General features: G+C 48.4%; 2 protein-coding genes across 4 annotated transcripts in view; one reads left to right on the top strand and one right to left on the bottom strand.

The window, feature by feature from the left end:
• DMTF1 (cyclin D binding myb like transcription factor 1) overlaps positions 1-5779 on the top strand; it is a 35250-nt gene extending 29471 nt beyond the window's left edge. For 2 of the 3 annotated variants that reach the window (XM_080347595.1, XM_080347594.1), the window contains one exon: positions 184-1452. In XM_080347595.1, coding sequence (XP_080203721.1) covers positions 184-293 — 110 coding nt within the window. In that variant the 3' untranslated portion in view covers positions 294-1452. Of the gene's footprint in view, positions 1-183; positions 1453-1825; positions 1944-5745 lie in introns of those variants that run through there. The other variant, XR_013922346.1, reaches the window with a different exon arrangement.
• On the bottom strand, positions 1917-11384 carry TMEM243 (transmembrane protein 243; the record flags this gene model as incomplete). Its single annotated transcript, XM_080347659.1, has 4 exons — positions 10706-11384; positions 4295-4345; positions 3205-3309; positions 1917-2039 (listed from the first exon to the last, which is right to left on the bottom strand). The coding sequence occupies exons 1-4, from the start codon at positions 10781-10783 to the stop codon at positions 1917-1919; spliced, it is 357 nt and encodes a 118-aa protein (XP_080203785.1). The 5' UTR covers positions 10784-11384.
• Positions 11385-13178: the final 1794 nt, after the last annotated feature.

The following is a 13178-nucleotide window of genomic DNA, read 5'->3' as shown; positions in this document are numbered from 1 at the left end:
GAGTCACACCAGTTGCATCTATATTAGTCACAGCTTACCTTGGAACTAGAAATCGAGGACTAGTTTGAGCAACATTGCTTAAAATCAGTTAAAATTCCAGACTGCATTTTCTGTCTCTGAAATGTGTATCTTGTTATAATGGCACAGTAAATACTGGTTCTAATGTACTGTGTCTCCTGACAGATCCTATCCTGCAGCATCACGGAGATGGGTCACACATTATCGGCTCATCGTTGGGCAGTCCCGCCTCGGAAGATTCAAAGGACGTTGAAGATTTAGTGAGCTGTCACTGAGAAGCAGTCATCGTGTCCATTTTCTATTGACCGTGTTCACATTGTGAAATTAGTGACAACCCTGTGCCACATTTCCAAAGAAAGTAGTCGGTCCGTGTCTTTAAACAGAACCTTCCAGTTTGAAATGACTACAGTGCACTTTCTCTGCTCAGGCTATTTACCTCATTTGTGAAGGGTTACAGGGCAGCAAACCGAAGCCTGATGTCTCAGCCAGGGTGTTTCAGTGTTTGTAAAGAATCTCTTGCAGTGCACACTGCTGGGATCCACGTGGTCAATTCTGATCTGACTCGTTCCTGGTGTGCTGAGCTGCACATCTGGAAAACTGGACAGAAGTCAAGGGTTGTGGACCGTAGTCTCTTAGTGCCACAGCAAGAATGAGTTTGCACATGTTTCATGAAGAAGGCGTGAGGAATTCTGCACTTACTGACTGTTGTAATACATGGAGTAAGAGACTGTTACATTTCAGGAAAAAATGTATTCCATCGAGGACTTCAGGGAGCACAGGCAGCATCATGGAGAAATGGTCTGTATTCCCATCTCGTCTGGTTTGTTAGTACATCTGCGGCATAGGAAGAAAAACACAGATGCTTATGGGACTTGCCAGGTCTGCTTGTTCCTGAGGACTCCGTTGCTGGCAACGGACAGAGCTCAGAAAGATCACTTATGGATTTTTCTTTTTAATTTTTTATTTTCTTTCATCACTACAGCAAGCTGAATAAAAAGGGAAGGGCTATGAGAAAGGGAAGCTACTGGGACTCACCAGCCTCCCCCCACAAGCTTGTAACTTCTTTGAAGACTGTTGTGAGTAGGCTGGAACATTTGTCTCTCTCGCTGTTTACATGACACTACCAGCCACCTCTCCAGAGGTGATTTATGCAGCAGGTTAGTGGATTGGGGGTGGTGTGGAGGTGGCAAAGTCTTGGAGAATGAGCTCTGTGAGAATTTGGGCATAGGGCCCCGAGGCAAAGGGAGCCAATTGATTCCTACGCTCAAGGGTTGGAACAGACACTAGGCTGAGCAGCAGCCTGTTAGCTAGGGATTGAGAGAAAAAGCTATAGAAACTAAAGACTCATGTATAAATTATTTTATTTATTTCTGTAATTAGCTCTTCATAATCAAGAGTTGGTCTTTTTCAGTCTGTGGTTTTGTTAATGTGAAAAACAAGTTGTAGTTTCAAATGGTTGCCTAGGGAACAGAAATAATTGTATATTCAGTTTAAACGAAATAAAGAGTACTTGTCTTACGTAACTGTAAGATGCCATTTATTCATACTGCTACAGATCCTTGCAATGCTGCAGTTTATTTGTACAGTAATAAAAAATGCAGTTTTTTCCAAAATGAAAAAGCTTGTGCCATTCTGAAACATCAGTACAACTGGAATGTTCATTAAGTGCAACAGTAGCTCTTCAAAAAAAAGCAGAATGTCACGTCTTATGGCAATAATTCTCCCCAACAAGAGGGACATTACATATACATTTACATGAAAATCATGTACTGGTTTATCCTTGCACAACCCACTTCTTTCCTCTCAGGCTGATTGTCCTCACTGAAATGTCTCGAGCTGAGAGCTGAGCTGGAAGCAGTCTGGCCCAGGAGCATCATCACTGAGATCCCCATTGTCCATCATTTGCCCACTTCATGGAAGTACAGGTTGGCACATATACATAACATGACAATAGAAAATAATATATAGTAAATCAGGTTCCTGAATTTAGGTTCCAGGTCTCCTTGTCGATACCAGTAGATCTGGAAGAGAGAAGGAGTTTGTATTAAAAGGCCAGGTACTACTTCTGAGGAAGCTTTTATAGTAACTGAACTGGCAACTTCTAGAAGTTGTTTTGAATGGTTGTGGGGTTTGTTTTTTTCTGTAAAACAACCCAGCTTCATCTTAGTAGAGAAGACTAGGTGTGGAATCCAGCTTATTTTCTTAACAAGAAATACCACCTATGTTTTCTTAACATGCTCGTGGAATACACAAAGAATTTGGCAGGGTCTTTCTTCCCAAAACAAGGCTGTTTGTGAAACAAGGGTGCTGGGTTAGCTATGAAGACATGAGTTATCTTGTCAGCTTTGTTGAAGAGGATGGGTTGGTTGGTTGGTTTGTAAACATTCAAAACTGGCTACACAAGGTTGATGACGCCCAATGTCAGTACAAGATATATCTATCCTGGCTACCAGCTGTAGAACCAGAAACTGGTCCTGACCAGGGAGCTCAGGGCTGTGACCATTCCAGGTCAGAGCTGGGGGAAGGAGAATGCTCCAAGTATGAAAAGCTACAGCAGAGGAAGGAGCCACTGATGCCCCTGCTCATTGCAGGGGGGTTGGACTAGAGATGATCTTTGAAGATCCCTTCTAACCCAAACCATTCTGTGAGCTCTGAGCTGCCAGTTCCCTTTGCCAACGCTTGGGACCAACTCTTGGGATGCCGCAACTGTTGAGAAGAGGAACCTCTGCTACTACCCAGACAAAGTGGCACCTGCTGTAGCTTCTTGCCCCTGTAACTCATCCCCTGAGCCTCTGAAAGGTCAAGGACTCTTCCAAGTTCCCCTCTGGCCCCACTACCTCAAGAGCTTTGCTCCACCTTCTGCAGCACAATCATCTCTGTGTTCCCCTCTCACTGCTCTGCTCCCGAGTTTCCTACTTCATGTCTCCACTGGCAGCTACAGTTGGCACCGTGACAGAGGTGACAAGTCTTGCATCACAGCTGGGCTGCAGAAGTTGGCTTAGTTCACACTGCAGCAAACACGAAAATGCTTCCCACGCTTTCATAGTCAACTTGTTCTATGGAAGCAGGAGCGCTTTTCCGGGAGAGTGTAAAAAAGAAGGCGGCACCACGTAAAGCAGATTTTATTTGGATTTAATCCTCAGTCATACCCTCAAAAGCTCGCACAGCAAATGTGGTGGTACTTACAAGTATGCCAGCAGAAATGCAACACAAGGAGATGCAGAAAGCAAAAAATATATTCACAGGTTTTGGAGGTAGTTGCGGGAAGACAAAAGCACTGATTAGAGTGACCTGTATGGAGGAAAACAAAGATGAAGACTTTGCTCTCCCCTGTCGTACCGCAGCGCTCTCGTCCGTCTCTGTACACCCCTCCCTGCGCTTTAACTCCCACCACGCGAAGAGCTGAAGGGAAATGTAGAATTCTGGAGGAAAATTACTTGGACACAACTGCAGACATAGGAAGTGGGGAAATAAAATGATGAAAACTTCACTTGTATCAGGAAACTGTCCTCCGAACCGCCAGAGAGCCAGCAGGCACGGGGGTGCTCACCACCCGTGCAGGAGCATCGCTTCAGCCAAGCATCCCACCAGCTGGCACCTGGGCTCTCCCAACACCTCCCTGCACCCCAGCTCGCACGCGATGCTGCCGCCATGGACCACAGAACTGATGCTCTCCAGTCACAACAGCGTTGGGTTTGTCTTTAAAGCTTGGGGAAAGCATAGCCTGAGACAAAGTGACAAACCAGGGAAAATCTCCTATAGTCCATAAATAGAGGGAAATAAGTCATAAATAGAAGGAAATCAAGACAAGCAAAACAGTTCTCCATCATAAGCACTTTGTCATCTCACACAGCCTCAAATGTGGCCGGGATGGACAACCTGCCCACACACTTGGGGCTTTTTATTGCACAGCCAGATCTTAAAACACGGCTTGAAGAAAGGCTGTGGAGTCTCATTCTCTGGAGACATTCAAACCCACCTGGACATATTCCTGTGTGATCTGCTCTGGTGAACCTGCTTTACAGGTGGGTTGGACTGGATGATCTCCAGAGGTCCCTTCCAACCCCAACCATCCTGTGATTCTATGAAAAGTATTCTCCTTCTTCCCCTTTTGTCAAAGAGTTTCACAAGACCGATGTGCTCCAAAGTGACTACCAGGGCCCCAAACTACAGCCTATTTGGTCAGCGAAATTTTTCCTCCTGTTTTGGGGAGGAATTCTGGTTTTACACCACATCAGGTAAGAGAGAAACAAAACGCAGGACGGAGGATACTTACTACAAGCAGCAAGGACGTTAAGCCGCCAACAACTAGATTGATGACTCTGTCCTGAAGAAGAGAGAGGACAGTTACATGCACGCCTTATTAAAAAATAAAAAAGAGAAACCACACAGAACAGTAATGGACAATTCTGAGTGCACCACATCAGCCAGGACCCATGTTATCCCCAGCACACCCAGCAGCAACACTGAGGCTCCCTGGTCAGCTCCAAAGTTTTCCATTGACTCCATGGACCTCAGGGAGGTTGTACTGGCCATGTCCTTGTGCAGCAGGTTTGCTCATTCGGAACTGGCTTCTTCACCATGTCCAAATCAATCACAGCTGTGCAAATCCTTTTTGAATGTCTTTTTAAAGTGGGAGAGCACAGACGGAGATTAAAGGAGAAAGCTTATTTTAGGCACAGAGCCCAAGAATGAATAGCTTTATAGTGTCTCAGGTGGGAATTTGTGGGCTGCTGGCAGGGAGGTGAATGTTCCCTGCATCCCAAACGTTCCCACAGCACCAGTAGACCCAAAGACCCCTCAGGGTGGCCCTGCTTGGACAGATGCTTCTTTCTGCTGCTCCCCATCAGTATAAAACACAGGGCTGGGAGAAGAAAATCTTTTTGCACCTAGGAAGAGGCATCCCTGGGTGTCAGCATCACAGTCCCACCCCAGACGGCATCAGGGCAAGGACCAGCAGTGACACCGGGCTGTGTCACCATGGGCTCAGAGAAGACCCCAGGGCAGGACCTTGGTGTTGACACAATAAACAACTTGATGCAAAAGGAGAGCACTCCCATCTCTGCCAAGACACCTGCCTCCCCCCTTGCCTCACAGTGCCGCTCTAACAACAAACATCTATTGCCAAAGTCGGACTGGGCTGCACGCAGCCAGGTGTAACACCCCCAACAACTGGCTCCCCAAATAAAACACTAGAACAGCTACAATAGAAAAGATGTGCAGAGATAAAAAAAACAAACTCAGAACTTCAATTAATTATAATGGGGATTGTTAAAATGTAGGCTGAAAAGACAGTGAGAAAAGGAGAGTCATTTGCGAGAGCTGCAGCAGAGAAAGCATCTTGTCCAAAGACATCCCAGCTGGCGGGCAGCACAACCCAGGCTTTGCTCCTGGTCACGCACTCGTCTTCTCCTCTGGCATTACAGTTTGGAAGCTGATTTATAGAGGGGAAAGCCCCAGGTTGTGAAGAAGTTTAGCGGGGCAGGAGGAGAAAGCAAAGAGGAGAAGGCAGAGAGCCAAGCAGGAGATCACCAGCCCTGACTTAGGGCTCAGCAGAATTCAGGTGCCTGAGCCTGCAGTTCAGTAACAGGTGGGTGCTGTGCCCTCTTCGGCGGCTGTTGGGTCCCTCCGAGCCCGAGGGTAAGGGCCACAGCCAGCAGAGTTTTAATAACATCTTTTGATAGTCCCAACTCCTCTATGTAAACCAGACCATTTATGCTCCTACAGCTCAGAGGCCCCAAGTCACAGCGGTGGCTGCAGCAGAGGGAAGTGACCGACCTCCATGGGAAACTGTCACCAACACCCCTGTGCAAGATCCTCGCCAGCCAGGCACAAAAGCCTCCTCCTCTCCAGCGTTTCTGCACACAGAGCATTCCCACAGCCCCTGGGAGCCATCTGTGAGGTACCTACCACCAACCTCAAAAAATGAGCTATGGGAAATAACTCCAGGCAAGTAATAGAAGCAACAAAATGAAACGCAAGCACATCACCTCCGTGAGACATTATCACAACAGCTCCACTGGGCTCCTCCACCTAAGCTAAAATAAATTAATCAAAGAACTCAAAGCTAACTTTAATCTAGACAGCATGCGGTGGGGTCATCACCCCCAACAGCAACTCTCGTATCAGGACAGGACGGCGGTTTTGCTCTGCCCTTGCCCTGCAGACCTGGCTGAGCCCACCGAGGTGGTTCTGCAGAGGGGACCAGAGTTTGCATTTGGGCTGAGCTCCTCAGGGATGAAAGGAGTGCTCTCTAGACAGCTCGGCGGGGATGGACACACGGTCACATACCTGTGGACAGGACACCCCATCTAGAAACTCAACCATCATTAGGTTTTTCCTAATTAATTACAGACTTGGGGGGTGGCAATTTTAAGATAGGCAGAATTCACCTGTTTTGCCGGAACACAGACTGGTGTGCAAAGAGAAAACAAGGGGGTCAGACTCAGTGGTGACCGTGGAGCATTTCTCTCTCCCTGTTTTATTGTATACAGGAGAGAGTGTCCCTGCAGCACAGGGACCTCTTATCTCATGCCACCAAGTGATGGACGTCGCGGTAGCAGCCAGATTGGGTCAGGATGCCAGCACGGAGCAGCTTGGCTGCGTGACAGCCAGGCCCTGCGGTCAGGGCATCCCCTTCCCCATGCTTAAAACCGCAGTCGCTAAAATTTTCCAAGTGCGCCACCGGCAGAAGAAGGTATTTCAGGATCCAGAGATTAGAGCCACTGATCCTGAAATCCCAGGCTTGGCAAAGCAGTGAGAGGCTGGATGCCCTGGTGCCCGCTGACACTTCAGCCCCAGGCAGCTTAGCACAGCAAAAAGGTTAAAAATACACAAGCAGAGGCCGAGACAGCTAAAGGGATTGGGGATGACGGAGCCTTTCACCTCCGCGCTGTGTCCGAGCGCGCAGCCCAGCCTGGGCAGACACTTGTAGATATTGGGCAAACAGAAACGGGCTGGGATGAGCCATGTGTCCTACAAGCCACATCACCTGGCTGGCACAGCCAGCTCTTGCAACCAGCACAGCTGATTCTTGTCCAGCGTGACTCTGTACTATGAAAGCTGCTAGAGTAAAAAGATTAAGAAAAAAAAGGCATCATGCACATCAAAGCAGTGAGTGTGCAGGCTGCTGGAGGTCACCTGAACGGGTGCAGGGCGCTCTCACAGGGACACCAACTTCTGTGTTTCAGTGTTGCACAAGATGTATTAGGAAAGAGGAGGGTTTCTGCCCTCTCCTGCTCCACAGAGGGTGTTGCAGGGGCTGGAGGCAAAGGGCTGACCCCAGGGAGCTGCTGTGGTGCAGAGATCTCCCTCCAGCTGCCTGGTAAGGGAGATGTCAGGAAGCATCAAGCCCATGCAAAGCAGGAGGACACAATCCAGAATCCTTTGAGCAACAGGGAACCCGAGCCAGGAGGACTGACAGTGTATCCAACACCACCATGCCTGCCGCGCAGGCTTCGACAGAGCAACAGCTTTGCTCTTTGCCCCATTGCAGCTTGGCACGTTGCATCCACCAAGTCAGCAGCTTGTGGGCTGACCCCATGGGGAACAAGCTCCCAGCAGAGGCTCGGCCAGGAGAAGGGGAACAGGCTGGTCCCCTGGAGGGTGGGTACCTGGTGGCATCTCTGCAGGCGTGATGGAAAAGCCATTTTTATGCCTTACATCAGCAAGTCCAGATGGTCAGCAGCAACGGTAGCGAGATGCCAGCCCATTGCAGGGACACCTTAACCTAGTGCCAGATTGAACTACATGGAATAGCAGACAGTCCTGGGCAGAACAGGAGTTGGACTCGGTGATCCTGGTGGGTCTCTTCAAACCCAGAACAGATTAAGTACATTAAGTAAATTCATTCAAAAGGCTGGAGAGAGATGTCTGAGCACTGAGTGCGGTATGGGTAAAGCTATCAGAGATCACAGATTCAGAGTTGTAGAATAGTTTGGGTTGGAAGGGATCTTCCAAGTTCATCCAGTCCAACCCCTGCCATGATCAGGGACATCTTCACCCAGATCAGGTTGCTCAGAGCCCTGTCCAGCCTGGCCTGGGATGTCTCCAGGGATGGTTCATCCACCACCTCTCTGGCCCACCTGGGACAGTGTCTCACCACCCTCAGTGTAAAAAATTTCTTCCTCGTGTCCAGCCTGAACAACCAGCTGCTTATATTTAATGTTCCCATCACAGGGGAACCCAAACAGCTTCTACTTTCATCAAGAAGTCCTGCATCTGTAACATTCGCTCTCCTCTTTACCACCTTACCGCTCGTGCCTTTGCTTTGTATCATCTCATACCCGCTCGCTGCCAGTGCTGCATCCCTGGTAACCACGGCTGAATCCACAGCGCTTGGCATTCATCAGCATCGGCTTCCTACACACCCCTCTTCAGTCCCAGTGTGCCCACAACCTCTGCTTGCCAGCCAGCACAGGAGGGTGAGCTTGGCAGGAGCAGCCACAGCAGGGGAAGAAGATCAATGCTGCTGCTCAGCTGTCATCCCCATAGGGTGGCTTTAGCTCTAAAGCCGCCAGCTTGGAAACCAGGAGAGCCTAAGAAGACAACGAGAAGGCATCTCCATCTCTACATTCATCTCCAACCGCCGGCAAGGGTGCCAGACCCTGGTTTGGGCATAGGGCTCCCTGGTGCAGGAGCACTGCCCCTGTCCCTCCCCATGGCCTTGTGCCCAGCCCAAGCGGAGGGGCCCAATTTGCCAGCACTGGCCATTGCTTGCAGACACCCAGAACTGGAGCCACAGCACAGGGAGATGCGCTTCTCCCAGCAGCCCTGCTCCTATTTTAAGGCAAAGTTCAGCTTCACCATTTCCTAGATGGACCGTTTCCAGCTCCGGACCTCACCAGCATCCGTCTCCAAGCAACCCCAGTGAATCATGAAGGAAACCACCCCAAGCCAGCACGGCGATCCCTTGTCCACCGGACACGGGTACAGCACGGAGAGGCCACCGGTCCCACACGGAGATAGGCGGGGGTGATGAGCAGAACACCAGATCCCCGCTCAATCCCAGGAACTGGTATCAGCATCGCATGTTCATTATTTACAGCTCTCGTCTGCAAGCAGAGCTGTAGCCGGAAAGAGATGAGGGGTCAGGGATGGAGGGTTTGACTTGGGCTGGGAACTCTGGGGTTCGCCTGCTGGGATAGCTGTCTAGCTCCAATAGCACATCCCAGTCCCCAGCAGTCCCCATCCCTGGACGCTTCCCAAAATCCCTGGTCAAGAAGTGGCCAACACAACTCCAGCAAAGGTCCTCTCGCCTCCAGCGCTCCCCATCAGGGCTGGCACCCACTGTCACGGGAGAACTGTTCCCCCTCAATTCATCCTCTCGGAGGTCCCACCTGTCCTCCTCCTATCCCACATCATCTTTTTTCTCCGCCCTAATTTGGCTGGTATCACTTAATTTACGTGTTTATTAAATGTTGTAATTTTAGCAGCATTTCCAACTATTGCGTTTGGGGGGAGGATAATGGATTTTATCCACTTTTGCGAATAACTCAGCACAATTTCAGCCTGCAGCCCCGCAAACCCACACACTGATGGGTAACCTCTCCTAACAGGACGACCCCCAACCCTCAAACCGCCTAGAACAGGTGCGCACCGCCAGGTATCGTGACTCCCGAGGGGAATCAAGGAGCCCCCTCCCCAGCGCAGCCCCCCGAAACCGACCCCGACCCGCAGCAGCACCCAGAGCCGGCTGAGCGGCTTACGGGGGATTTGACACCTGAAGAGTCGGTGCCGCCGCACGTCAGCGCTTCCAGCCAGGGAAAAACTCATTACCAGGAGGGCACCAAGAGCAACCCCCAACACAATCTCCAGCAAAGACCCCCCAAAATTAGGTGAGATGCAGCTTGGGGTGCTGGGCCCCATGTTAGGGGGCTGCAGGGTGACACACCATAGAACAGGGCATCCTGGCTGGGGTGACACCCCCCCCCCAATACCCCAGCCCCTTAGGGGACCCCCTGGTGCTCCCTGCAACCCCAGCCCTTGCTGCCCCCCCGCCGGGGGCTTAAGGAGGGCAGGGGTGGTTTGGGGGGAATTATTTGGAAGTTTGTTTCTTTGGGGTTGGAGGGGATGTTTTGAGAGTTTGTTATTCGGGGAGGGGGTCTTGCTTTGGGGAATTGTTCTGGGGATGGGGGTGGGTTTTTGCAGTTGGTGTTTGTTTGAGGTGGTTTTGATTGATTATTTTTGTTTTAGGGCACTGATCAGAGCGGGTTTTGCTTTATTTTGATTTTGTTTGTTTTTATAATTCTGGCAATTTGAGGAGTTCCTTTTGGAATTAGAGGGGCGCTCCTTTTACATCTTTCCATTGCGGTTCAGTTTTGTTGTCACTTTACTGATTTTCGGTGCTGTTGCGGGGGGTATGTGGGTATCATTATTTTTTATTCCATAGGTGTTTAAATGTTTGCAGGATTTGGGCAGGTTTCTCTCCATTTGGGGGCTGCCCGCGGTGCTCTTTGCGTTTGCTGAGCCTGGAGGAGAAGCACCGTTATTGGCGGGGGGGGGGGAGAAACTGGTTCTTCACTACTGGGAGGCTTTTACACCGCGGGGGGGGCTTCCTGCTGCATTTTAACTGCTGGGGTTGATTTTGTTGGGGACGGGAGGGAACTGGGGGTCCGGTTCCGGGCGCTGTTTTTCCCGTTCACGCAGCCGCGCACCGGCCGCCCCCCCCGCCCACCGCAGCCCTTACCCTGGCCGAGGTCTCCCCGAAGAGCGGCCGGTTGTCCGGGCCGCCGGTGCCGTAGCTGCGGGCGGCGAATCCCTCCATGGCGGGGAGCGGGGGGCGCCGGGGGCCGCGCCCTCATGCTGCGCCCCCGCTCCGCGTCCCTCCGCGCCCCGCCGCGCGCAGCCACGCCCCCCGCGCCCGGCCCCGCCCCCGCGGAGGTGGGGGGGGCTGCGACAGGGCCCGCCCGGGGCCGTTCACCTGCGAATGGGGGCGGGTACGCATGTCCACGGGCGCACGTGGGGGGGATTGTGACGAGTCTTGCGCGGAGCGGGAGCTGCGGTCAGCGGGCCGTTATTTATGTGCCGGCCCGGTATCTATTTGCTGGTCAGCAGAGTTGTGTTGTTTAAGCAAATCTCATTATTGGGGGTGATGTTGTGATTTGGAGGAATTGTGCATTTTATTTTATTTTATGGGGGTGTTTTAATGAAGGTTTTAAATTTCATGTTATTTTATGTTATTTTATTTTTATGTTATTTTATTATTTTATTTTTATTATATTATATTTTATGTTATTTATTTTCTTTTTATGTTTTTATTATTTATTATTTTAGCTGTTATTTTAATTTTTTCTATTTTATTTTTACTTTATTTTTACTTTATTTTTACTTTATTTTTATTTTATTTTTATTTTATTTTATTTTTATTTTTTATTTTTATTTTTATTTTTATTTTATTTTAATTTTATTTTTATCTTGTTTTATTTTTATGTTATTTATTTTATTATTTTTATTTTATTTTTGTTATTTTACTTTTATGTTACTTTTATGACATTTATTTTTTATTTTATCATTTATGTTATTTTATTTTTACGTTATTTTATTTTTTATTCTTTGTTATTGTTTATGTTATTTTATTATTTTTTACTTTTATGTTGGTTTGTTCTTTATGTTATTTTATTATTTATTATTTTTATGATATTTTAATTTTTTATTTTTTAATTTTATTTTTTATGTTGCTTTTTTTTTTTAGTATTTTATTTTTACACAGCTGCCTTCAGCCGAACTGCATAAAAGAAGCTCACACAGTCTTCCCAGTCACCCGCCTGTGTTACCTACATAAACTAAATAAAAGGGAGTGATCATCCCCTGAGCTGGGATTGGTGGCAGTGAAATATTTCTGCCCTATACATCAGCCCAAGTTTGTGCTCAGATTCCCCAGTGAAACTCGGTGCACCCCCTCTGCTTTGCCTAAAGCTCGCTGCTGCTTTTTCAGAGCCAAAGACAGGTTTGCATGCAAGAAATACTGGGGGAGGTAATTTTTTTCCTTAATTTTATTTTTATTTATTTTTCCTAAATTTATTTGTATTAATTTTAAATCTTATTCATTTATTTTTTTTCGTTATTTATTTTTCCCACATTTATTGGTATTCATTTTAAATCTTATTCATCTTCATTTTTTCTTAGTTTTATTTCTTCCAACTACATCACTCGGTCTCACAAAACATCTTTCCTCTTGGACACCCCCAGACCATTCTGGCTGCAGCATTTCTCCAGGTGCGTTTTAGGGTGAAAATAAACCAGTTAAGATGCACTAAATGTCACATCTCCCAGGACAGACTTGACTTGTTGGTTCAAACTGTCTCTTGTTTCCTCCTGACCCTGTTCTCCCCCACCACACGCCTCTCCACGACTTCCCAAAAGGTTTCTTTGTCCCAAAAGACAAATTCCACTAAATAGCAGCGAAATTTAGTAGAAATAACATGAGCGTTTCCTTCTTGCTGGATAGAAAAGATTGAGAGGTCAGATCTGTAGGTAAAAAGACAAGAAAGAACAAAACCAGCTGCAAATATTAAATGTCTGTGCAGTTGTTTGGTTGGGGATCAGTCCCTGGTCACCCCCCATCATCCAAGATCTCCCTTTAGGCGACTGGTTGTGGTTTGTAGGAGTTCCCCAACCCCTGAACAAGAGTCCAGGGAAACCTGTCGCTTTTCTTGCGAAACGTTTCAGTCATTTTAGGTGCAAAGCGATGCCGGGGCTGCTTGACCTCGGGGCATGTGCTGTGTACACAGGGCTCCGGTCGCACTTCATCTCCACTCAGTCTCCTGTGGCCAACGCGCTTGAAGACCAAAGCGCCGCAACTTCAAAGGTGAAAGGTATTAAATTCAAGTAAGGCTGGAAAATTATCAAGCTTTTGATGAGCTTGACTTTGTCCTGAGCTGAAGTGCTGGGTGGAAAGTCATAAAGACCTTCTGTAAGCCTCCAGCTCTTGTTCCCACACTCACCATTTGGTGAAGAAGGGTCCCCATGGCTCAGTGCAAAGACCCTTCATGTCATCTTGAGCTACTCGGAAAGAAAAATCCCATGGCAGGAAGGATGTGGCTTCCTGACACACAAGTGCTCTTGACCTATAGAAACCTTATGGGTGGTTTTACACCCATTTTTCAGCGCTTACACATATTCCTGAGGGTTGTGTAGGGTCTGGCTGGGCCCCAGGAATC

The sequence above is a fragment of the Nesoenas mayeri genome (assembly GCF_963082525.1).
Source record: "Nesoenas mayeri genome assembly, chromosome: 1".
Lineage (NCBI taxonomy): Eukaryota > Metazoa > Chordata > Aves > Columbiformes > Columbidae > Nesoenas > Nesoenas mayeri.
This window is presented reverse-complemented; position numbering and strand designations above follow the sequence as displayed.